The following is a 26,859-nucleotide window of genomic DNA, read 5'->3' as shown; positions in this document are numbered from 1 at the left end:
ACTGTTGCTGCTGACTTATCTCACTCTGCATCTGTGTATTTTTACACTCTCCTACAAAAGCTAAAGTCGCTTTTTCCTTCTCTTTTTTCTTTGTCCATTTTGTTTTCCATTTATTCAGACTACCCCTTTTTCTCAAAGCCCAAATTAAATCTTTTATATGGGCAGAGGCAATCCTACCTGTATTGTTCAAGTCTTCCGTGTCCTCATCATTCTGTAATGTTTTTAATCTGTCTGTACTTATTGTACTATCCAGTAATTTGTACTCATCAGGCTGTGTCAGGTCAATCAGGTCAACGTCAGAGTTTTCACTAGGTAAAGCTAAAGTCGTCACTCTCTCTTGCTGAGTTGGAATCATTACTAACTCATTTTCAGGTACATTAGAATAAAGTTTTTCAGCAAACTTTTGAATTTCACAATTCAATGTGACCGTTAAAGCTGTGGGACTAGTTTCATATTTTCAAAGTACTTGGGGAACAGGTTCAATTGTCACAGGAACTGTCACTGCTTCCATGTCTGACATTAACTGCTCAATTAAATCATTTGTAGAATTAACATGATCAGGAATATTAATTTCAGAAGTACTAGACATCTCATCATACCCACCTGTTGTGACACCTTGAGAAGACGTATGGACTGGGACTCCATTAATCTGGACTGGGACTCTTGGCGACACATTAATCTGCTCTTTTGGCGTCACATTAATCTGTTCTGGGGATCTGCTTTTATTTCTGTCCTTATCTGTATTTACAACATAATTTTTATAATGGTCAATTAATTCTTCTCTGTCATGTTTATTATTTACATTCGCTAATTTGGGAATCAAATTTTCATTAAAAATGATTTCTTTTGGGGGAGGCGGTATTCTTTCAGAATATGTGTCATTTAAAACTGCATCTTTAGCATCTGTATTTTTATTATGCTTACTAGCTACTTCATTACTCACCTGTTTATTCATTAATTTGCTCTCACATGTAGCAACAACCCTTTTAGCCTTTTTAAATACATTTTTCATTTTCTGATAGCAGAAAAACGTTTTCTTCGTCTTTGAATAATTTTGATCCATGTTTTAATATACTTACCTTTATTAAAATTATTTAAAATAATTACAATAAGTAATTACGTTCACGTAATTGGCCTAATAGCGTTTACTGATCAATTAATTAATTAATTTGACAAGGTCAGGTGAAGTATAACTTTATAACCTGATCAATTTAATATAACTCCTAATTTACCTATATCACTAATTTTAATAAACCTGGAAAGAAAAACATAAATTTGCAAAAACAATAACAACGCAAAATATTTATTTACAACAATAAATACAAACGTATAATCACATGTGTTTTAAATGTACTTATTTTTTTACTTACACACCTTCTGGAACATATACCTGTAAAAAGTAAACCTATATGTGCTTGCTTTTCTAATGTACAGTGCTGTTAACGCTATAATTTTATTTGCAACCCTAATGGCAAATTATTTTTACTTAATTTTGTACTAATTAAATAATTAATGTCCTTATTTTAATCACCATATGCTGCTATTATCCTAATTAGGGTCTTTATTGCTGTATTATTTACTAATTATCAATGACAAATATCAAATTAATTTTTAAATTTAAAGAATTAAAGCTTTGAGCATTAATAGCGTGGGAAAATCACTTCTGGGAAATGTAAACAATGTCTTTGTGTATTTAGACCAATCACCATGTGGCTACACAACACTCAGCCAATGAAAATACCTACTGTCTCTCGACCAATCCGGTCGCGGCCTCTCTGTGACACTGTAGTGTCAACAACCAATCAAAATAGAGCTAGCCCCCAATGACACAACATGTGATTGCTTACGTCACTTCCAGCTTCCTCCAGACACTGCACTGCAATGCTTGCCTCACAAAACCCCTCAAAGCCTCCTCCGCCGTCCCTTTTATGAACCCAAAGCGTGTCCCCACACACGCTCGCTCCACCAACTAAAGCGTGACAATTTTTAATCACTCGTGCTCACGCAGCGCGATTACAGCAAAACCTCGCCGGAGCCTAATAGATTAGCTTCAATCACGAAGCCTCGCCCAATGGGAGCGCGGCCCTGGCTGTGACGCGACGCGCTGGCGTCCAACAGGAACGCGGCTCCTGCCGTGACGCGACGCGCTGGCGACCAATGAGAGCGCGGCTCTTGCCGTGACGCGACGCACTGGCGACCAATGAGAGCGCGACACACCAGCGTTCAATGGGAGCGCAGCCTTGGGTATGACTCTAATCAATGTCAGCGCATCAGCTGACACGCTGCTAACTTCTTGAAAAGGACAAAGACTAATTTAAATAAAACTAAAGCCTCTCCTAATGAGAGCGCGGCTCCCTCTAATTTCACACAACACACGGAGCTTCGCCCAATCAGAGCGCGGCTCCGTGTGTGACGCGACGGCCCCTGGACAAATGAGAGCGCGGCGGCTGACTTAAACAGCCGCTGCAGACCGCTCTCCTCTCCTTTCCACTCGCTCCTAGCGGCCCCCACCTCCTTCACGATGCGCAAACAGCTAATCCTCCAGCAAACGAGCAATTTATAAGTTAGGCTCAAAAAGCGCTTATAGTTAGGCGGGTTGTTATAAGAAAGGACCAAAATGCAAATAGGCGATAACTCACAGGAATGAGGTCAAACCCACCCTAAAAATAGCGCAATGAATAGGATATTTACAAAGTAAATACTATTTTAAACTTTAGATCGCGCTTCAACCAATGAGAGCGCTTACTCTGTCAGTGCAGAGACATTAACCAATCAGAGCGCGGCAGGCTCTGACGTATGCAGCAGGCTGCAGCTGCAGGCTCTCTCCCCACACGCTTTCACTCCTAAAACAGCCCCTCCCTTACAATTATCGATCGGGGCACTTTTAAATGAATTAAAATAGCGCGCAATGCCTTTTGGAGGTATTTTAATAGCATAAACACAATTTAATACTTTTAAACAGCGCAGACTTCACCTAAAAAGGCTTCAGAGCGCTCTACAATATTTTAAAAATAGCGCATTCTTTACCAAGAAGGCTCAAAAACATTTTCCTATTATCTTTTTAAAACGCAATTAATAACAACATTGAAAACAAACCATTTGTCTGCTTCTCTAACAAAGAGATAGTTTTACACATTCATACAAGTATTCTCAGAGTGGAATAGACGACGCTATTCTCACAGAATAGTCTCATTCACTAGTAAGGCGATTCTTACCCTACCCTTCAGTATTACAGACCATTCACACACTTTCAAACAAGAAAACCCTGTTCATACACACACGAATTCTTGGCAGGACTTGAACCAACCACAGAAAACGTCAAGCGTTGATAAGAATAGACGACGCTTATTTCCTTCCTCAGGACTCTAACCTTGGAAGAGAAATCAACGCTTATTTTTCCTCCTAGGACTCTAACCTTGGAAGAGAAAACAACCCTTACCCTTCACACAAGCTTGGATATATCTACTACTCTCTTCACAGAAAGCTTTAAAACAGGCTCACCAGGTCCCTCTGCTTAATGCTACAATTTCATAGGCAATCCTCACTATACATTCAACCATTCAATCTAAGGTCCCTAAACTTGTGTTGTACGCCCACAACACGTGATATATGCTATACCACAATTTTGAAACAGAACAAATGCACTGTGTAACTCTTCTAGCTACACTACCTTGCCATGGCATACCAGGAATTCTTCACACTACTGGAAAAATTCCTTAAGACTACATATAACAATCTGACAAAATCAAAAACTTAACATTTGTTAAACATCAATCCTATGACTATACCAACATATATGTAACATACATGTAACATACATGTCAAAAACAACATATAAACCCTCTGATGCTACCAAATTGATGGAGCCTAGAAACTAAAATTCTTTATAAATGATGACACAATCCACTATCACACTTACCAATCAATACCAGGCCCATAAACATAGATAGTGAGGTGAATGGATACTATGGGGCAGATTTATGAAGGACTTGCGCCGCCGGTGCGTCACTTTTTCCCATGTTAAAAATGACGCACCGGCGGCGCAAGGCCTTCATAAATCTGCCCCAAAATGTTTGTTTAAGACATTCATAATAAACAAGACCAGCTTGTCATTTTAAAAAGTTTATTAAACATATTTAAGAAAACTTAGGTTTGGAACTTTATTAAGCAAGCATTAGAAAAAGTCATATAAGTTTTATTCAGCATTTTATAAAGAGAGCTTAATTCTAGATAATATTATTAATTAGCAGAAATAAGTGAAAAGGAAGAGCATTTCCAAAACCTAACTATCTATTCTGTCTCTACCCTCATCGCCTGAAAACAAAGTCTTAAAAAATTACATTTCTTACGTGTAATCAACGGACAGCAGAACACGTCCTTCTGGAATCAAGAGCGTAAGCCAAAAGTTTGCAGCTAAAGCCCATTCTTATACCCTAAAATAAGCTGAGCTAACTATTTTTCACATTCCAACAGCTGAATTCTGGCTCTCCATTGGCTGAATCATCTCACGCCACAGTAAACTGTGACATCTTCCACCACGAGACCAAGCTTTACACAAAGTCATTGTTCATGCACAGAATCCTGGCGACAGTTCCTTAGTCCGCTACAATTTGTAGCAAAAATGTTCAAGCAATACAAAATCTTGTCACGTCTCTTCCTTTCAACCTTGAGCCTGTCGGCTCTGAGCTCTCCATGGCACATCCAAACCCACTCCACAGAGTTGACTTTAGCAGTTCATTTTTTGAAGCTTTCATAATAAAAGGCTTTTCTTCCACTTCAGAATAAACTTTCTCCTGTGGCTTAGCATCAGAAGGCCTTTTCTGCGCTGCTTCTGATTGCGTCACTGCGCCACTTTCAGCTTGCATCACTTTTTCAGAAAACTATTATTTAAACAAACACAAAAGAATAATTAATTCAGGTAAAACAAACCCTTCTGTTACCCACCCTTTCCCTGCTAGTAATTAACCCATTAATAAATGACAACTAGCAGAAGCAAACAAATAAAGCAACACATATAATAACTACCATTCTTCATGTAGTCCAGCTTTATGTTTCTGAAAGAGTAAAAAGATGATTAAATGATACACAGACAGACAAACACAACATAGGACATACATGTAAGCACATATAAAAGCACATACCATGAATGATCAGCCGCATATTAATAGTGACAAAGACAATAGGACAGACATAATAAACAGGACAATATTAATAATGTGTTACAAAAACAGACTTGCAAATGCAACAAAAGCACATATAATTAGTTTCCCGCGTGTTCATGTGTAGTGCAAACTTAATCTAGGTTGGTTTAATCAAACAAATCATGCAAACACTTATTAATATATTAATTCAAATTATGAGAGTATGACATCACGAGCTAGAATAAAATATTTTCTAAAGCTCGCTCTATCAGTACCATCCAATCCCCCGGAAGGAGGAGATCCCGAAGTAAGTGTATCTTCTCCATTTTGAAGTGACGGTAAACCAGCCACTCGTTGAACTCCCTTAAATTGATAACCGGCCTGAAGCCCTTGTCTTTTTTCTCTGCTAGGAAGAGGTTGCTGAGAAAACCATTCGGGTGAAGTACTGACCTGCAAACAGCTCCTTTCCGAAGAAGATCTGAAATCTCGGTCTCGATCAAACTCTCTTCCTCTGCTGAGAAATGTAAGGGCCTTGGGCGTTCCGGTTGAACTGGGGTGCCGTAAAACTCTATATGAAAACCCCTTACTGTTTGTAATACCCACAGGTCTGAAGTTATGTTTCCCCAATTGTGAATAAAGAGAGAAAGCCTCCCCCCAAGCTCTCGAGAGGAAGAAAGGGTAATCCTTACCAGAGAGGTCTCCAGGGGCATTCGCGCCTCCTTTGGATCGACTTTGATAAGGAGGGATCTCCGCCTTTCAGCCGCTAGAGCGCAATTTGTGTTGCCGAGAAGGCATATAGCACACTGCGCCCAACCCGCGACTATGTCCGTTGACATAGGACTGCAAAGTCCTTTGACCGTTCTGCAAGTTGGATAATCTGAGTCAAGGGCCCTACCACGTCAAGGAGTTTATCTGACAATATCTCCAGGATCTATCTATGTCCTTCTTGGGATCTCGCATATATTTTGCGAAAAACGTACAAAGCTTGTCATCAATGTCAGGGGTGTGGGCCTCCTTCCTTTAAGTGAAGGTCGGGGGCATTCTCCTCTCATCCTAGACCTAACCTCCCTTTCTAGTAGCTGGCAAATTTTTGACGCCACGTAGTCCACTACCTTGGTATCAGGGAACCACTCGGACGACCTAGGATGGTATATTTGCGTCGGTTCGAACATGTCCGAAGACCCCCTGTCCCCATCTTGGGACTCCGAGGAACGGGAAACCGGGCGCCAGGGACGACCCGAATCCTTATCCTCGTCGGAGGAAACATCACCCTCCGATACACCCTCCCCATCCAGGGAGTAAAAATTTGGGGTGACCATGTCGCTGGTTTCTCTGGGTACATCCTCCTCCCGGCAGGGAGCCTGCTAAAGCATTTGCGCACTTTTAATGAAGGATTCTCGTAACTTGTCAACCCCTTCCAAGTGCCCCACGTGATGCTTCCTGGCCTTCTTACCCTTCCCATGAGAGCCACTGGGACCCGCCGTCACCAAACTAGGGTCACTGAACACCCCCGGGATGCTCTTGGCTAACTGATCCACCTTATCCTGTAGGGGGGCCAGTGCCCTAGAGATGGTCTGCGAGAGGGCCTGGTCAACTGCAGAGGGAGGCTCTGGGGAGGCCAGGTAACTTCTGCCTCTTGAGTTGAGGACTGAAAATGATCCTCCGAAGAAGACATATTGCTGAGGGTGGGAGCACCAATCGCTTTTTAAATCTCCTGTGCTCAGACAGCGCGGAAGAAAAGCTGTCAAAATCAGCAAGAATCCCAGTGCAGTAATAAAAAGCACCACCAGGTGGCGCTGTCACTGCGCCTAAAGGGGAATATCACCACCGAGCAGTGTTTGTGGAGAGAGTTGGTTGGGACGCGGGCCGGCCACTGCTCAGCGCCCGCGCTCCCAAATGCGCCGGAAAGTAGGGTGGCCAACTGGCATGGGTGCAAATTCAGGATGGTGAGGGTAAAAATTCAGGACAAAGGGTCAAAATTCAGGACAGAAATTCAGGACAGAAGGTCAAAATTCAGGACAAAAAAATTGGGACAAAAAGTAGGTTTTACAGACACATCAGAGGAGGTTGCGCAATAGTAAATAATTCAGATGAGGATGAACTCCAGAATGGCATCATCAGCCCATGGATTCCGACTGAGGGAGTGAAAAGCTGTGTGAACTAGTGTGAATTTGTGTCTGGACGAGCATTGACTATGCCAGCGGAGAGATACAAAAGAGGACATATGAGGAAAAGGCCAGAGAGTGCTGCGAGACCATAGCAGCCTTTCAGGATGAGTGCCACCCTAAGTCAGTGGCAATGCACTGCAAGGGGCTAGGATGTGTGTACCTCTTATGACCCTTCAACAAAAAGGACATATCGCCTCTTACCACAGAGGACATATCATTACATATGAGATTGTAATATACATGAACTCTCTGCCCAATGGGTAATCCGAGGTGCCATCTCACAAAGTCTAGTCCAAACCAAATTAAGAGCAATATGTCTTGGTTTATCCACCCACTCAAGATACGGCTCCAAGGCTGGTGAGGTTTGTAACATAACATACTCCCAAATAGTAGTTTTTGAGATTTTAGGTTCCTCCCTTTGGCAGTGCCACAATGCTTTAAAACATTTTTTTTAGCCCAGACTATATCTGATTTAGTCATGGCGGTTGGATTAGAGAAGAGGGCCAGCCTTCCCAGATTCGTCAGTTCCAGCTTGATATATTTAAGTCAGGGAATCTTCAATCCTTTTTAATATACCAATCTAGTGTACTGATCTTTTTTTTTTTTTTGGCAGTGGCTCCCACCATCTTAGGACCTAGCTTTCGCTTAGCAATCCAACAATGCTAGCGGGCAGAAAACAAGATAAGCTAGGGTGCTTTTATTAGACAATTACATCTGATTAAAGTCGCAGGTCACGCTAATTACAGGCTTGTAGTCCGCAATTACAATTCCCCTAGGCAAAACCTAGGGCGATGGCCCAGCCCAACCTCTTCTGGGCACAAACAGGCTAGCTTTTGGCCTGGTCTTTGCCTGGGAGTATCCTTCGCAGCGGGTGAAAGATCAGTTGTTTATGCGCCTGACTGATGCAAATTTCGGGACCCTGCTTTCTGGCCTCAAGTGTGCTGGTGCGGGCTGAAGCTTGCAGTCCTGCCCCCACCAAATCTGGTGTGTCAGCCACTTCAGCAACTACAGCAAAGAGCTACAAAGACAGCACATGAGAACACAACAAAAACAAATGTGAGGTCTAAGTAGAAGGCCAGAACTTGATGAACAAGATGGCTCCTCAGGTTTTAGGGGGAACAAATCTAATACTTCTGCTTTCAGGTGGCACTATTACGAGATGACCAAAATTAAAAGGTAGTGTGGTACGTAAATGAAAATTTGCACCTTCATGTCAAAGGGTGGCAATGCCAGATGTAGGAATCAGAGGAGATACAAAAAAGCTGGTAAAAAAACTGCAGAAGAAAGTTTACGTCTCTAAACAAATTGTTGAAGTTCCTAATCAAACAAAGGAAAACATAAGAATATCCAAGAAGAAAATGTACGCTGAAGTGACACAAAACAGTGCTCACTCAAACATTTATGGTGCTACTACACACTTCTGCCTACTGTGCCATAAAATAGGATAAAAAAAGTTGGAGGACTATATGCTCTTTGCCAAACTTCTAAGTGGCTATCCATCGCTTGCCAAACAGCAGTTGAAAATAAATTGAACATCACCTAGTATTGAGGTGTTTGATCTCAGTGCCCTTTTCTTTCTCGAAGTTTGCAGTATACTTCTCTGTGTGTGTCCTGAAATCCCCATTCACGGCTTGCTTTACCCTAATCTCTTGAACTTTCAATAGTTTTTCTAGTTCATGAACTCTGTAAATATCCTGTCATCAGGCAGCTCCAATGATTACAGCAATTAGCGCCTACCAAGCGGCCTTTACATTTTCCACCTAACCATTTACACACATTTGCATTTCTTTGGGGAAGAAGCAGACAGACACCCTGGGCTTATTTCTTTTCACCGTCTGCCCCTCCCTCCGGAATGTAGCAGAGGAGACTCCCTTGCAGGTCAGCCGGGGCATCTGAATTGTGGAAATCAACTTTTGTTATTTATCCAAGTAGCAAAAATTACGGACAAATGCCGTCCGTTAAGACATTCATCACGGAAAACGGACAAAAGCCCCAATTTACGGACTGTCCGAGAAATTTACGGACGGTTGGTCACCCTGCCTGAAAGCCTGAGGTAGCTCTCGGAAAGGCTGCTACACGCAGGGAGGAGGCACCACACGGAGTCCTGTCAGTGCGCAGAACGGGCATGTCGAGGTCCGCCATAGCGGGCAAAACGGCGCTCCGGCAAAGCCTACAGCGCCAAGTCATAAATAAACACGTTTGCGGGGAAAACCACTAGCGTACACCAAAAAACGTTCCTAAGCACAATAATGAAACAGCTATGCAAACAATAGAGAACACGTCAGACATGCGAAAGAAAATGGCATGTAACTGACGAGCAGTAAAGAAAGAGAAAGAGGAAAGGACGTCATCACATTATATATGCTGGACTGTCTTGGGACTGTTACCATAGAGACTGGGGCAAAGAGCATTGGTTGGTAAGTTTAGACGTTGAAAGCCTCTACACCATCATTAGACACAGATGGCCTCAAAGCGTCTGAACACTTTTTGATACACTATAGGTCTGTGAAATCACATCTTCTTTATAATCTATGCACATTCTGATGCAACTGGAGAGTGCAAGTGCCCAAAGATCATTGCACTCTTTCCTGACAGTAATCTGTGGCCTTCTCTTCACCATCCATTCAAAATCCCTCCCTTCTAGAGGTATAACAATCCCTACCTATCGAGTGACCTTATCCTGCGGCTTGCGCAGTGCTTAAATTGAGCCGGTGGTTGCTAGTGGGGGGACCAGCACTTATTTTTCCACATCAGGCATTTCCTGAGCTCAAGAGAGTGAAAAACACAAAGGGGAAAATGGAGGAAGAGAAAGATGGAAATACCATCACAAAGTTGAGAAAGCAGGAACCTGCAAGAGTGAGATCAAGCAACAGGGAGTGCCTGGCAGTCGATGAAAGAAGCTTGAGGTGGATTCAGGATCTTGTTTTTTCCGGCCTTTAAAAGCCGTAGCTATGAACTTCGGATGACCGCTTTGGGCACTAGCAGTCATTATTTTATAAATTAAACACTGGGACTGTGAAATCAACAGAGGCGGATTATCCAGCAAATGAATGTGGAGAGCCGAGCCAGAGGTCAGTTTAGGCTCAATGGGCCAAAGCATGAGCAGGGGCCAGCAACATATTTCACAGGAAATAGTGCAACAAACATTATGTAAACACAGAACAAAGAGGTTTCACATTTCAAAAAAGTTTTCCTTGTAAAGTGAAAGTGTGTCACTTGGGTGCATTATTTTATAGGACTGAACTGAGAGTCATTTGGTAGGCAATGATAATTTCTTAAGATGAACTTAGAAACATCCATACCACCACCAACCCCGCCCTGACAACAAGGCCAGTGTCAGAGCAAGTGGCAGGTCAGTTGCCATCTGCCCTCTATAAGAAATATAGGATTATGTGCAGAACATATCCTGAAGGGATGTAGTTCAAGGTGCTGTCAAATACACTAAGGAAGCAAAAGGAGGAACAGTAAAATAAAAAAATTGCCTAGGATCACACAGTTTGTTCAACTGAGGTGAAGAGGGCTTGATCACAGATTTCCTGGACTCACACTGCACAATTCACCCATTAGACTTTCCTGACAATGCTTGTTATGTTATGTTATGTTAAGGACACTTATATAGCGCTCAACTCACCCAGAGGCATCTCGGCGCTTGTGTTAAGGAGGTAGCGGAAGTCAAGGAAAGGACTGTATTAATTAGAAGAGAAATGCTTTTAATTGTTTCCTGAAGATGTTATGGGAGGGACATTCTCGCAAGGTAAGGAGCAGAGAGTTCCAGTAACGTGGGGCAAGGAATGAAAAAGCCATTCCACCGGTGCGACTAAGATGTATCCGGGGAACTTTTAAGAGGGCCAAGGAGTTGGATCTAAGGGTCCGATCAGAGACATGTTTGATAAGCTTTTTGTGCAAGTAATTGGGGCCTTTCTCTCTATGAGAGTTATAAGTTAGGCAGCATATCTTAAAATTTGATCGCTTTCTAATTGGGAGCCAATGGAGCTCTCTAAGCAGGGGGCCTGATGGAAAGCCAGCCGGGTGATTCAGGATCATTCTTGCTGCCGTATTTTGGATAACCTGTAATTTGGTAAGCTGCGCTGTTCCGGCTTCGGCCAGAAGTGCATTTCCATAGTCAAGGCGACTGGTCACCATGGCCTGGACCAAGATTCTACGATGTTTAATCAGCAGGTAGAGCAGAATCTTACGCAGAAGGCGAAGACTGTAATAGCACGAGCTAGTTATGGCAGCAATCTGATCTTTCATAGTTAAAGAGTGGTCCAGAATTATTCCCAGGCTCTTCACTGACTGTTTTGGGATGGGGGCCAGTCCAAGCTGGGGTGGCCACCAGTCATCTGTCCAGATCATCGATGCTTTCCCCATCAAAATTACCTCAGTCTTACTTGGGTTCAACTGGAGACAGTTCTCAGACCTCCAGTTTGAGATAGTGAGCATGCCCGCTGAGAAACGTGTTTTCTCAGATTCTATATTAGAACCAATTGTGAACATAAGCTGGGTGTCGTCCGCGTATGAAATTATTTCGAACCCAAATTGTTCCACAATGTTTGCCAGGGGGCCATAGAGACATTGAATAATGTTGGACTCAGACAGGAGCCCTGGGGTACACCCCTGTCCAGGCAGGTTTTCTTAGAGAAGAATGGTCCCAACATTAGCGTTTGAAGTCTATCGGTCAGGAAATTCTGCAGCCATTTTAGGGCCATGCACCGGATGCCACAGGTATGGAGACTCTCCACGAGCTTGCCCTGTGAAAGCTTTCTGCATTTTAAGTTATCCCCATGGAGCAAAGGTGGTGGCATATCCTCTACTGCAAGACTGTGGGGGATCAGGAAGGCAGGTTTATACAATGAGGTGAGAGCATGAGCGGTAAGACAGGCAGAAGCTAAAAGCCGTAGCTAGCTTCGGGCTCGAGCGTCCAAGAGGACCTTGAACTGAGCCAGAGCCAGGCATTTGTCTGGAGCCAGGCTCCTGCCTTCAGTGTTTCGTCCACCTCTAAACATCATCTGCTGTTGTCTAGGTAAGTACCAACTGTACACCTAGGAGACCATGAGCCATGCTATATTTTATTGTATTCAAATGATATAAACTTTAAAACAATGAATCCAAAAGTTAATCACCTAAAAGTCTGGTACAACTCCCCCCCCTCCTCGCCCTACACTGGGTGGCACTTTTGTAGCCCCCAGTCTCCCGGCATTACCACCCTCCGCCCAGGAGCTCACTGGACATACTGTTTCCCATAGACAGCCCTTGTCTTCCAGGAATTTCATGGCTACTCCTGTTTCCAATGATCACATTCTGCCTCCTAGGAATCTCACAGGACCTCCTGGCTCCATGGGCACCCTCTGCCTCCCAGGAATCTCACAGGACCTCATGTCTCTGTGGGCACCCTCTGCCTCCCAGGAATCTCACAGGACCTCCTGTCTCTGTGGGCACCCTCTGCCTCCCAGGAATCTCATATGACCTCCTGGCTCCGTGGGCACCCTCTGCCGCACAGGAATCTCATGGAACCTCCTGTCTCTATGGGCACCCTCTGTCTCACAGGAATCTCATAGGATCTCCTGTCTCCGTGGGCACCCTCTGCCTCACAGGAATCTCATGGGTCCTCCTGTCTCCGTGGGCACCCTCTGCCTCCCAGGAATCTCATAGGACCTCCTGTCTTCGTGGGCACCCTCTGCCTCCCAGGAATCTAATGGAACCTCGTGTCTTCATGGGCACCCTCTGCCTCCCAGGAATCTCATGGGACCTCCTGTCTCCTTGGGTACCCTCGGCCTCACGGGTATCTCATAGGACCTCCTGGCTCCATGGGCACCCTCTGCCTCTCAGGAATCTCATGGAACCTCCTGTCTCTGTGGGCACCCTCTGTCTCACAGGATTCTCATGGGTCCTCCTGTCTCTGTGGGCACCCTCTGCCTCCCAGGAATCTCATAGGACCTCCTGTCTTCGTGGGCACCCTCTGCCTCCCAGGAATCTAATGGAACCTCCTGTATTCATGGGCACCCTCTGCCTCCCAGGAATCTCGTGGGACCTCCTGTCTCCTTGGGTACCCTCTGCCTCACAGGTATCTCATAGGACCTCCTGGCTCCATAGGCACCCTCTGCCTCCCAGGAATCTCAAGGAACCTCCTGTCTCAGTGGGCACCCTCTGTCTCACAGGAATCTCATGGGTCCTCCTGTCTCCGTGGGCACCCTCTGCCTCCCAGGAATCTCATAGGACCTCCTGTCTTCGTGGGCAACCTCTGCCTCCCAGGAATCTAATAGAACCTCCTGTCTTCATGGGCACCCTCTGCCTCCCAGGAATCTCATAGGACCTCCTGGCTGGTTCCGTGGGTACCCTCTGCCTCCCAGGAATCTCATGGGACCTCCTGTCTCCTTGGGTACCCTCTGCCTCACGGGTATCTCATAGGACCTCCTGGCTCCATGGGCACCCTCTGCCTCCCAGGAATCTCATAGGACCTCCTGTCTCCATGGGCAACCTATGCCTCCCAGGAATCTCATAGGACCTCCTGTCTTCGTGGGCACCCTCTGCCTCCTCCGTGGGTACCCTCTTCCTCCCAGGAATCTCATAGGCTCTTCTGTCTTCGTGGGCACCCTCTGCCTCCAAGGAATCTCATGTCTCTGTGGGTACCATCTGCCTCACGGGAATCTCATAGGATCTCCTGTCTTTGTGGGCACCCTCTGCCTTCCAGGAATCTCACAGGACCTCCTGTCTCCGTGGGCACCCTCTGCCGAACGGGAATCTAATTGGACCTCCTGGCTCTGTGGGCACCCTCTGCCTCTCAGGAATCTCATAGGATCTCCTGCCTTCGTGTGCACCCTCTGCCGAACGGGAATCTAATTGGACCTCCTGGCTCTGTAGGCACCCTCTGCCTCTCAGGAATCTCATGGGACCTCCTGTCTCCGTGGGCACCCTCTGCCTCACAGGAATATCATAGGACCTCCTATCTTCGTGGGCACCCTCTGCCTCCCAGGAATCTCATAGGAACTTCTGTCTTCATGGACACCCTCTGCCTCCAAGGAATCTCATGGGACCTCCTGTCTCTGTGGGCACCATCTGCTTCACAGGAATCTCATAGGATCTCCTGTCTTTGTGGGCACCCTCTGCCTCCCAGGAATCTCACAGAACATCCTGTCTCCATGGGCACCCTCTGCCTCCCAGGAATCTCATGGGACCTCCTGTCTCTGTGGGAACCCTCTGCCTCCCAGGAATCTCACAGGACCTCCTGTCTCCTTGGACACCCTCTGCCTCCCAGGAATCTCATGGTACCTCCTGTCTCCGTGGGTACCCTCTGACACCCAGGAACGGCATGGGACCTCCTGTCTCCGTGGGCACCCTCTGCCTCCCAGAAATCTCATAGGATCTCCTGTCTTCGTGGGCACCATCTGCCTCACGGGAATCTAATGGGACCTCCTGTCTCCGTGAGCACCCTCTGCCTCGCAGGAATCTCATATGACCTCCTATCTTCCTGGGCACCCTCAGCCTCCCAGGAATCTCATAGGACCTCCTGTCTCCATGGGCACCCTCTGCCTCCTGGGAATCTCATAGGACCTCCAGGCTCCGTGGGCACCCTCTGCCTCCCAGGAATCTTATGGGACCCCCTATTTCCGTGGGTACCCTCTGCCTCACAGGAATCTCATAGGACCTCCAGTCTCTGTGTGCACCCTCTGCCTCAAAGAAATCTCATGGGACCTCCTGCCTCTGTTGGCACCCTCTGCCGCAGAGGAATCTCATGGGATCTCCTGTCTTCCTGGGCATCCTCTGCCTCCCAGGAATTTCATAGGACCTCTGTCTCCGTGGGCTCCCTCTCCCTCCCAGGAATCTCATAGGACCTCCTGTCTCCGTCAGCACCCTCTGCCTCCCAGGAATCTCATGAGACCTCCTGTCTCCATGGGCACCCTTTGCCTCCCAGGAATGTCATAGGAACTTCTGTCTTCATGGACACCCTCTGCCTCCAAGGAATCTCATGGGACCTCCTGTCTCTGTGGGCACCATCTGATTCACAGGAATCTCATAGGATCTCCTGTCTTTGTGGGCACCCTCTGCCTCCCAGGAATCTCACAGAACATCCTGTCTCCATGGGCACCCTCTGCCTCCCAGGAATCTCATGGGACCTCCTGTCTCTGTGGGAACCCTCTGCCTCCCAGGAATCTCACAGGACCTCCTGTCTACTTGGACACCCTCTGCCTCCCAGGAATCTCATACGACCTCCTGTCTCCGTGGGTACCCTCAGCCTCCCAGGAATCTCATAGGACCTCATGTCTCCATGGGCACCCTCTGCCTCCTGGGAATCTCATAGGACCTCCAGGCTCCGTGGGCACCCTCTGCCTCCCAGGAATCTCATGGGACCTCCTGACTCCATGGGCACCCTCTGCCTCATGGGAATCCCTTAGGACCTCCTGTCTCTGTGGGCACCCTCTGCCTCCCAGGAATCTTATGGGACCCCCTGTTTCCGTGGGTACCCTCTGCCTCACAGGAATCTCATAGGACCTCCAGTCTCTGTGTGCACCCTCTGCCTCGAAGAAATCTCATGGGACCTCCTGCCTCTGTTGGCACCCTCTGCCGCAGAGGAATCTCATGGGATCTCCTGTCTTCCTGGGCATCCTCTGCCTCCCAGGAATTTCATAGGACCTCTGTCTCCGTGGGCTCCCTCTCCCTCCCAGGAATCTCATAGGACCTCCTGTCTCCGTCAGCACCCTCTGCCTCCCAGGAATCTCATGAGACCTGCTGTCTCCATGGGCACCCTTTGCCTCCCAGGAATCTCATGGGACCTTCTGTCTCCGTGGGCACCCTCTGCCTCCCAGGAATCTCATATGACCTCCTGTCTTCATGGGCACCCTCTGCCTCCCAGAAATCTCATGGGACCTCCTTTCTCCATGGGCACCCTCTTCCTCCCCGTAATCCTACAGGACCTCCTGGCTCCGTGGGCACCCTCTGCCTCACAGGAATCTCATATGACCTCCTGCCTCTGTTGGCACCCTCTGCCTCAGAGGAATCTCATGGGACCTCCTGGCTCCGTGGGCACCCTCTGCCTCTCAGGAATCTCATACGACCTCCTGTCTCCGTGGGCACCCTCTGCCTCCCAGGAATCTCATGAGACCTTATGTCTTCATGGGCACCCTCTGCCTCCCAGGAATCTCATAGGACCTCCTGGCTCCGTGGGCACCCTCTGCCTCTCAGGAATCTCATACGACCTCCTGTCTCCGTGGGCACCCTCTGCCTCCCAGGAATCTCATGAGACCTTATGTCTCCGTGGGCACCCTCTGTCTCCCAGGAATCTCATGGAACGTCCTGTCTCCTAGGGTATCCTCTGCCTCCCAGGAATCGTATGGGGCCTCCTGTATCCGTGGGCACCCTCTGCCTCCCAGGAATCTCATAGGATTTCCTGTCTCCGTGGGCACCCTCTGCCTCCCAGAAATCTGATAAGATTTCCTGTCTTCGTGGGCACCCTCTACCTCCTAGGAATCTCATGGGACCTTCTGTCTCCGTGGGCACCCTCTGCCTCTCAGGAATCTCATATGACCTCCTGTCTTCGTGGGCACCTCTTCCTCCCAGGAATCTCACAAGACTTCCTGGCTCCGTGGGCACCCTCTGCGTCCCAGGAATCTCACATGGCCTCCTGGCTCCGTGGGCACCCTCTGCCTCGCAGGAATCTCATGGGACCTCCTGACTCCATGGGCACCCTCTGCCTCACGGGAATCCCTTAGGACCTCCTGGCTCCGTGGGCACCCTCTGCCTCGCACGAATCTCATAGGACCTCATGGCTCTGTGGGCACCCTCTGCCTCACAGGAATCTCACGGGACCTCCTGGCTCCGTGGGCACCCTCTGCCTCCCAGGAATCTCATAGGACATCCTGGCTCTGTGGGTACCCTCTGCCTCCCAGGACCCTCATAGGATCTCCTGACTTCGTGGGCACCCTCTGCCTCCCAGGAATCTCATATGACCTCCTGGCTCCGTGGACACACTTTGCCTCACAGGAATCTCATGGAACCTCCTTTCTTCATGGTCACCCTCTGCCTCACAGGAATCTCATAGGACCTCCTGTCTTCGTGGGCACCCTCTGCGTCCCAGGAATCTCATAGGACCTCCTGGCTTCGTGGGTACCCTCTGACTCCCAGGAATCTCACAGGACCTCCTGACTCCGATGGGCACCCTCTGTCTCACAGGAATCTTATAGGACCTCCTGTCTACGTGGGCACCCTCTGCCTCCCAGGAACCTCATAGGACCTCCTGGCACCGTGGGCACCCTCTGCCTCCCAGGAATCTCATAGGACCTCCTGGCTCCGTGGGCACCCTCTGCCTCCCAGGAATCTCATAGGACCTCCTGTTTTCGTGGGCACCCTCTGTCTCCCAGAAATCTCATAGGACCTCCTGGCTCAGTGGGCACCCTCTGCCTCCTGGGAATCTCATAGGACCTCCTGTCTCCATGGGCACCCTCTGCCTCCCAGGAATTTCATAGGACCTCCTGTCTCCATGGGCACCCTCTGCCGCCCAGGAATCTCACAGGACCTCCTGGCTCCATGGGCACCCTCTGCCTCCCAGGAATCTCACAGGACCTTCTGGCTCCTTGTGCACCCTCTGCCTCCCATGAATCTCACAGGACCTCCCGGCTCCATGGGCACCCTCTGCCTCACAGGAATCTCACATGACCTCCTGTTTCTATGGGCACCCTCTGCCACACAGTAATCTCATAGGACCTCCTGGCTCCATGGGCACCCTCTGCCTCCCAGGAATCTCATATTACCTACTGTCTCCATGGGCATCCTCTGCCTCCCAGGAATCTCATAGGACCTCCTGGCTCCATTAACACCCTCTTCCTCACAGGACCTCCTGGCTCCATCGGCACCTTCTGCCTCACAGGAATCTCATATCACCTCCTGGCTCCAGGGGCACCCTCTTACTCCCATGAATCTCATAGGACCTCCTGGCTCCATGGGCACCCTCTGCCTCACAGGAATCTCCTAGGTTCTCCTGTCTCCATGGGCACCCTCTGCCTCCCAGGAATCTCATATGACCTCCTGGCTCAATGGGCACCCTCTGCTTCCAAGGAATCTCATAGGACCTCCTGTCTCCATGGGCACCCTCTGCCTCGCAGGAATCTCATAGGACCTCCTGTCTCCATGGGCACCCTCTGCCTCACACAATCTCACAGGACCTCCTGGTTCCATGGGCACCATCTGCCTCACAGGAATCTCATATGACCTCCTTTTTCCAAGGGCACCCTTTGCCTCCCAGGAATCCCACAGGACCTCCTGTCTCCATGGACACCCTATGCCTCACAGGAATCTCATAGGACCTCCTGTCTCCATGGGCACCCTATGCCTCCCAGGAATGTCATAGGACTTCCTGACTCCATGGGCACCCTCTGCCTTCCAGGAATCTCACAGGACCTCCTGGCTCCATGAGCACCCTCTGCCTCCCTGGAATGTCATAGGACCTCCTGGCTTCGTGGGCACCCTCTGCCTCCCAGGAATCCCACAGGACCTCCTGGTTCCATGTGCACCCTCTGCCTCACAGGAATCTCATATTACCTCCTGTCTCCATGGGCACCCTTTGCCTCCCTGGAATCTCATAGGACCTCCTGTCTCCATGGGTACCCTCTGCCTCCCAGAAATATCATAGGACCCCCTGGCTCCGTAGGCACCCTCTGCCTCTCAGGAATCTCATGGGACCTCCTGGCTCCGTGGGCACCCTCTGCCTTCCAGGACCCTCATAGGATCTCCTGTCTTCATGCGCACCCTCTGCCTCCCAGGAATCTCATATGACCTCCTGGCTCCGTGGACACCTTTTGCCTCACAGGAATCTCATAGCACCTCCTGCCTTCGTGGGCACCCTCTGCCTCCCAGGAATCTCATAGGACCTCAATGCTCAGTGGGCACCCTCTGCCTCACAGGAATCTCATAGGACCTCCTGTCTTCGTGTGCACCCTCTGCCTCCCAGGAATCTCACAGGACCTCCTGGCTCCATGGGCACCCTCTGCCTCACAGGAATCACATATGACCTCCTGGTTCCATGAGCACCCTCTGCCTCACAGGAATCTCATATTACCTCCTGTCTCCATGGGCACCCTTTGCCTCCCTGGAATCTTATGGGACCTCCTGGCTCCGTGGGCACCCTCTGCCTCCCAGGAATCTCATATGACCTCCTGGCTCCGTGGGCACCCTTTGCCTCACAGGAATCTCATAGAACCTCCTGCCTTCATGGGCACCCTCTGCCTCCCAGGAATCTCATAGGACCTCAATGCTCAGTGGGCACCCTCTGCCTCACAGGAATGTCATAGGACCTCTTGTCTTCGTGGGCACCCTCTGCCTCCCAGGAATCTCATAGGACCTCCTGGCTCCGTGGGTACCCTCTGCCTTCCAGGAATCTCACAGGACCTCCTGGCTCCATGGGCACCCTCTGCCTCACAGGAATCACATATGACCTCCTGCTTCCATGAGCACCCTCTGCCTCACAGGAATCTCATATTACCTCCTGTCTCCATGGGCACCCTCTGCCTCCCTGGAATCTCATAGGACCCCCTGGCTCCGTGGGCACCCTCTGCCTCTCAGGAATCTCATGGGACCTCAATGCTCAGTGGGTACCCTCTGCCTCCCAGGAATCTCACAGGACCTCCTGGCTCCATGGGCACCCTCTGCCTCACAGGAATCACATATGACCTCCTGGTTCCATGAGCACCCTCTGCCTCACAGGAATCTCATATTACCTCCTGTCTCCATGGGCACCCTTTGCCTCTCTGGAATCTCATAGGACTCCCTGGCTCCATGGGCACCCCCTGCCTCTCAGGAATCTCATGGGGCCTCCTGGCTCCGTGGGCACCCTCTGCCTCCCAGGAATCTCATATGACCTCCTAGCTCCGTGGGCACCCTTTGCCTCACAGGAATCTCATAGAACCTCCTGCCTTCGTGGGCACTCTCTGCCTCCCAGGAATCTCATAGGACCTCAATGCTCAGTGGGCACCCTCTGCCTCACAGGAATGTCATAGGACCTCTTGTCTTCCTGGGCACCCTCTGCCTCCCAGGAATCTCATAGGACCTCCTGGCTCCGTGGGTACCCTCTGCCTTCCAGGAATCTCACAGGACCTACAGGCTCCATGAGCACCCTCTGCCTCACAGGAGTCTTATAGGGCCTCCTGTATTCGTGGGCACTCTCTGCCTCCCAGGAATCTCATAGGACCTCCTGGCTCTGTGGGCACCCTCTGCCTCCCAGGAATCTCATAGAACCTCCTGGCTCCGTGGGCACCCTCTGCCTCCCAGGAATCTCATAGGACCTCCTGTTTTTGTGGGCACCCTCTGCCTCCCAGGAATCTCATAGGACCTCCTGGCTCAGTGGGCACCCTCTGCCTCCCAGGAATCTCATGGGGCCTCCTGTCTCAGTGGGCACCCTCTGCCTCCCAGGAATCTCATAGGTCCTCCTGGCTCCATGGGCACCCTCTGCCTCCCAGGAATCTCATAGGACCTCCTGACTCCCTGGGAACCCTCTGCCTCACTGGAATCTCATATGACCTCCTGACTCCATTGGCACCCTCTGCCTCCCATGAATCTCATTGCACATCTTGTCACCATTGGCATCCAATACCTCTGAGGAATCTCATGGGAGTTTTTGTTTCCCCATGGCATCATCTGCCACACAGCACTCACAGAACTTCCTCGCTACATGGGCCTCCTCGGTTGCCCAGGATCCTCATTGGATCTCCTGTGGCCATTGCGTGCATTCCATTAAATCTCCGGAGACTTTCATACATGTTCGCCACCTTCTTCTGTGGTTTTATCTAAGCCCTCATTTCTCAATGTTTCACTTGCTAGTAGAACTAAGACAAGTAAGTATGGGAATATAAATTACTGCCGACAGTTTTCTGTTGATGCTGAACAGGAAGCCTCTCTTTCTTCTGTATCTTTGTCTCAGATTGTCCTATCCAGGCACATCCACTGACAAAGACATTAGCCCGATGTGCCATCCAGGCCAGTGTACCAGGATTCTGACTGGCCTGTGTCAACTCCCACATAGCGGTGAGAATGAGAAATACTTGATCTCCAGACTTAGGATCCCCAATTGTTGGTTTACTTCCCCTGGGAGGACAACCTGGATAAGACCTCTGCAGCGACAGCTGTAGACTGCCTGGAGAGGCAGAAGCTTCCTGCTGGAGAATAGGAGAGTGCTTGATTGCACCCCAGATGAGTGATGCCTTGTAGCGGCATAGACCAGCAACATTTTGACCAAAGAGTTGTGAAAAGCACTTGGATTACAACCCTGTTGGGGGTGCGGCATATACCTTGAGGGAAGAGGAGAACTCACAGTTAAGAAGGTTACTGAGAGAATACCCTATGAGAGGGCAGCATCTAAAGAAGATCGCAGATGTGAAGAAAGAACTGTCACCTTCTTTAAGAGAGAGGCTACTCTGAGGAGCAAACTGCTCCACAGCGCATCAAAAGCAGGGAAGTAGTTGTGGAGTCATGGGCTTTTGAAAGATATGTGCTGGGACCCCGAGGACCTTATGCATCTGTATCAAACTTTCAAGGTGACTACAAAGAGGCAGTGACACACCGCAAACTGCCCCATTTTTATGGAGAAATTCCAGGAATAAGCTCCGTAGGAGGGACGAGTCAGGAACCCTGTTGGTGCAGGGCACTTAGGTACAGCTGTCCTCTGCAAGTGACTTAAGTAAAGACCTGGGCAAAGCTCACCTATTTGTGGAGGATTTCCAAATATTTTTGGGAAACTGGGTAAACCTAGGAGGAGTCACAGAAGATCCGTAGATCCCATAATTTATCAAGTCTAGGTAGCATTTTGCTGATTATGGGAGAGATACATATTTCTAATGGTTTATCACTGTTAAGTTCTGCAGTTTAGGAAAAAGGTAAAAACCTGGCTTTTCCCTGGCTAACCTCTCTTCACTGGTTTACTCTACTGCTTCTGTCTCTATCTGGGTTTGGATTCTACTAGCGCCAGGATGCCTGTAATGGTGACAGTCGCGCTTTACAAGTTCTTAAAATAAAAATAAATAAAAATCTTTTTGAGCTCTACAAGTAGAGCCCTGGTGTTACTAACAATATCTGAAAGCTTGGGTTAAATTGTTGAGATGTTCATGCCAAAGGCAGTAGATCTTTCCTGTACTTTGTAAATGTTCTAACAAAACCTGTAGAGAATATGCTTGTTGCGTAAGCCATCTATGTGTTGTAATTAGCCTGTAAAGGGATATTGCTCATTTTATATATTAGTGCTTACAGGCATGTAAATTGTCAATACGTACCTCTCAGATAATGTCAGTAGAGGGGGGCTAGTTCCCCTTGTTAGATCTTCAGGGTCTGGTGATTTGACGCCACACATTTATAGTCATCTATGTCCTCTCTGCCCCCTCTCTCCAGTACATTCCCCCTGCCTTCTTGGCTTCATCAGAGAATCCCTTCTCCTTCAATGGTATCCCCTACCATCTTCCATGACCTTGTTCCGGCATCCGCTTTCTCTGCTCTTTAACTTACTTTGTGTACATTTCTTTCTATGATATTGCTAACTTTGTTATCTGCCTCTGAGACCCCTCCTGCGATAGTGTCTACCTCTTCTTAGCCTTCTTCACTTTCTGATCCATTTACTTGGCAACACATAACCTCCCATTTCTCAAACATCTGTCCCCGTGACATACCTTGTTCAGTCCCCTGAGACCACTCATTCAATGATATTTACTACTCCTTGCGCGTTTCAATGACTTCTCCCTTTCGGATATCTTCAGTCCTTGGACCTCCGAATGTGGTATTCTCTTCCTTCTTGACTGCACCCAAATCCCTCCCTTCTTCTTATCTTCTGCCTTATGAAGTTCCCCTAAGCCCCCAACTCTCTGTTACAGTACCCTTTCTTCACTTTCTTTGTGGCTCTCTATGGTTTCCTTTTCTTTCTGACTTCATGTGACACCCTCCCAGTGAACCCGCTGTCTTTTGCCTGCCTCGCTTCCTCTAAAAATCAATTTTGATAAAATTGCCTTCTTCGTCTCAACGGAAACCTCTTCCCCTGACTTCTTCTGCATCTCTTGTCCTACGGCCTCTCTTGCCTTACTCATTTGCCTCTATTGGCCTGTACTCCCTTTTGCCACTAGCCTCCCTAACATTCGCTGCAACACTCACTGTTGCTAGATTCCTTATCTTACTAGAGACTAGTGCCTCTATGGTGTCATATTGTAATAATGTGGCAGCATTTGAGCACAAGGGAGAATCAGGAGTAATGAAGAAAGAGGGGACTCTGGGAAAAGGAGTGGACCAAGAAGCATCTCCAGCTTCCTTGATTTCTAAAGACATGCCCCCTCCATGATGGTGCCTCACCCCTCTTTCCATGGAATGTCCTCCTTTCTTGAGTCTGAGACCGCATTCTCAAATGATGATTCCAGACTTCGTCTAATTATCCCTGTTTCCTTGGGATCTCCTGCTTCGCTGCTACTTCTGGACCCTTCTCACCCTTCGATAGCCCGTTCTTTCTTCATTTGCTCTGAGACTCGCTATCTGTGGTGTCTCCTGCATTCCTGACCTCATCCAAAGCCCTCGTCCCTGTGTTGTCTCGTGTCTTGCTGCCCTCATCCAAGGCCCTTGTGGCGTCTCCTGTCTTCCTGACCTCATCCAAGGCCCTCATCCTCGTGGTGTCTCCTGTCATCCTGACTTCATCCAAAGCCCTCGTCCCTGTGTTGTCTTGTGTCTTGCTGCCCTCATCCAAGGCCCTCGTGGCATCTCCTGTCTTCCTCACCGTATCCAAGGCCCTTGTCCACGTGGTGTCTCCTGTCCTCCTGCCTTCATCCAAGGCCCTCATCCACGTTGTGTCTCCTGTCTTCTTGCACTCATCTGAAACTTGCCACCCATTTGATAACTTCCGTCATTTTGACCTCATCCGAAGCCCTCTCCCCCTTTTGTATATCCTGTCTTCCTCTGAGTCACCGCCCCCATGGCGCCTCCGTCCTCCAAGTTGTCCCATAGATGGCTCTCTCCATGTGCTTCCAGGTACTTTGTCTTCTTCGGAGACCACTCCCTTCATGGTACCCTTACGTTCAGTAAGTCCTTCTCATCCAATCTTCTCTTGGCTTGTGTTGTCTTTGTTAATCATCTGTCTTCTCTCTCCCTGCAGACTATATACGATGTGTACTACAGGTGCCCCTGTGAGGCTGGCCTGAAATGCGAGACGGACAGGACCATCATTGGCTCCATCACCAACACGGACTTCGGCCTCTGCATCGATCCCAACGGCAGAAGTCTTGCTCAGCAGCAACCTGCAGAAGCGCCTGAAGAAGTCCAACAAGCCCCTCCCAGCTCTACCTGAACAATATCTACTGCCTAACCCCTGAAAGTTAGGTTGTACGCCTAAGTCCCTTGGGTTAGGCAAGGTTAATTCCGTCAATGCAGCAGCCACGCTGTAATGCCTTCACTATAGCTAGCCTTGTGATGTACACCGGAAGTTGTTCAATAAAGTAATTTTCCCGGCTGTGGTTTCTCATTGCCTGTTGAATGTCCTCTGTGTCCACTGAACAGAGGAGTCAAGTGGCCCTCGAACCTCATACTGCCCCGTCTCCTCCTTCTGTCCCATCCCCTCATTCTGCCCGTCTCCTCCTTCTGCCTTGTCCCCTCATACTACTGAGTCTCCTCCTTCTGCCCTGTCCCCTCATACTGCCCCATCTCCTCCTTCTACCCCACCCCCTCATACTGCCCCATCTCCTCCTTCTGCTCTGTCCCCTCATACTGCCCCATCCCCTCCTGCCTCACCCCCCATACTGCCCTTGTCTCCTCCTACTGGCCCATCCCCTCCTACTGCCCTGTCTCCTCCTTCTGCCCTGTCCCCTCATACTACCCCGTCTCCTCCTTCCGCCCGTCCCCTGATATTGCCCTGTTTCCTACTTCTGCCCTGCCCCTCATACTGCCCATCTCCTCCTTCTGCCCTGTCCCCTCATACTGCCCTGTCTCCTCCTTCTGCCCTGTCCACTCATACTGCCCCATCTCCTCCTTCTAGCCTGTCCCCTCCTACTGTCCCCATCCACTCCTGCTGCCCCGTCCCCTCATCCTGCCCCGTCTCCTCCTTCTGCCCCGTCCCCTCCTACTGTCCCCGTCCGCTCCTGCTGCCTCATCCCCTCATACTGCCCCATCTCCTCCTTCTGCCCCGTCCCCTCATACTGCCCCGTCTCCTCCTTCTGCCCCGTCACCTCATACTGCCCGTCTCCTCCTTCTGCCCCGTCCCCTCCTACTGTGTCTGTCCACTCCTGCTGCCTCATCCCTTCATACTGCCCCATCTCCTCCTTCTGCCTCATCCCCTCATACTTCCCCATTTCCTCCTTCTGCCCTGTCCCCTCATATTGCCCTGTCTCCTCCTTCTGCCCTGCCCCTCATACTGCCCATCTCCTCCTTCTGCCCTGTCCCCTCATACTACCCATCTCCTTTTTCTGCCCTGTCCCCTCATACTGCCCCGTCTCCTCCTTCTGCCCCGTCCCTTAATACTGCCCCATCTCCTCCTTCTGGTCCGTCCCCTCCTACTGTCCCCGTCCACTCCTGCTGCCCCGTCCCCTCATACTGCCCCGTCTCCTCCTTCTGCCCCGTCCCCTCCTACTGTCCCAGTCCACCCCTGCTGCCTCATCCCCTCATACTGCTCCATCTCCTCCTTCTGGCCCATCCCCTCATACTGCCCTGTCTCCTCCTTCTGGCCCATCCCCTCATACTGCCCCATCTCCTCCTTCTGGCCCATCCCCTCATACTGCCCCGTCTCCTCCTTCTGGCCCATCCCCTCATACTGCCCCGTCTCCTCCTTCTGGCCCGTCCCCTCCTTCTGCCCCGTCTCCTCCTACTGTCCTATCTGCTCCTTCTGCCCCGTCCCCTCATACTGCCCCATCTCCTCCTTCTGCAGCGTCCCCTCCTACTGTCCCCGTCCACTCCTGCTGCCCCATTCCTCCTACTTTCAAAGCTGTCTGCCTCTTCACTGACATACGTATTCAGTCACACATACAACTCCCCCTCTTACTCCTATGGGTAGTGGAGTGAGTAGCACTCTTATCGCTACACTCCCTGAATGAGCTGAGCTTTCTCCTGCCCCTCATCTGTGCACGTGTCTGTGGTGCCTTTATTCTGACTACTCATTGAAAGCAACATTTATGGCTAGCTCATATCCAGCCTTCTTCTTCAATAGATGGGAAACCTTTCCTCCAATTTGAACCCGTTGGATTTCGACTGTGAGCAAAGTCGCTGAAAATGCCCCAGGCCTACAATCATGAAGACTGTGGCACTGCCCCTTCCTGCTGAGAGAAGCATCCTCCTGGTCACAGGCACAGTCTGGTATGTCTCTTGAGTGGCATCTCTTGGAATCGTCCATAGACCTCTAATGGGAGGCTCCAGCCCCAACTGGGCTTCCATATATTCAGTGCTAGGTGGGCCTATCCAAGGCCAGAACCTTGGTTCTCTGGGGATGCCCAGCTCTACCCGTCCCTCTTGACTTTGTTCATCTCTAAAGTCTTCACTCCTCATTGTCTCTTCAGACTCTACCTCTTAAAGCCACCCCAAGCTCGAGCATGTGCACCATTCTGGGGCAGGATAACTAA

The 26,859-nt window shown here is 49.4% G+C and overlaps 1 protein-coding gene across 1 annotated transcript in view; it reads left to right on the top strand.

Annotated features, from left to right (window-relative positions):
- The window catches only part of CLPS (colipase), a 41,291-nt gene extending 16,527 nt beyond the window's left edge, over positions 1 to 24,764 (top strand). The window contains exon 3 of the mRNA XM_086923256.1: positions 24,411 to 24,764. Coding sequence (XP_086779382.1) covers positions 24,411 to 24,602 — 192 coding nt within the window. The 3' untranslated portion in view covers positions 24,603 to 24,764. The remainder of the gene's footprint in view (positions 1 to 24,410) is intronic.
- Positions 24,765 to 26,859: the final 2,095 nt, after the last annotated feature.

The sequence above is a fragment of the Lissotriton vulgaris genome, chromosome 5, assembly GCF_964263255.1.
Source record: "Lissotriton vulgaris chromosome 5, aLisVul1.2, whole genome shotgun sequence".
Classification (NCBI taxonomy): domain Eukaryota; kingdom Metazoa; phylum Chordata; class Amphibia; order Caudata; family Salamandridae; genus Lissotriton; species Lissotriton vulgaris.
The sequence above is the reverse complement of the archived record's forward strand: the minus strand, read 5'-3'. Positions and strand labels throughout refer to the sequence as shown.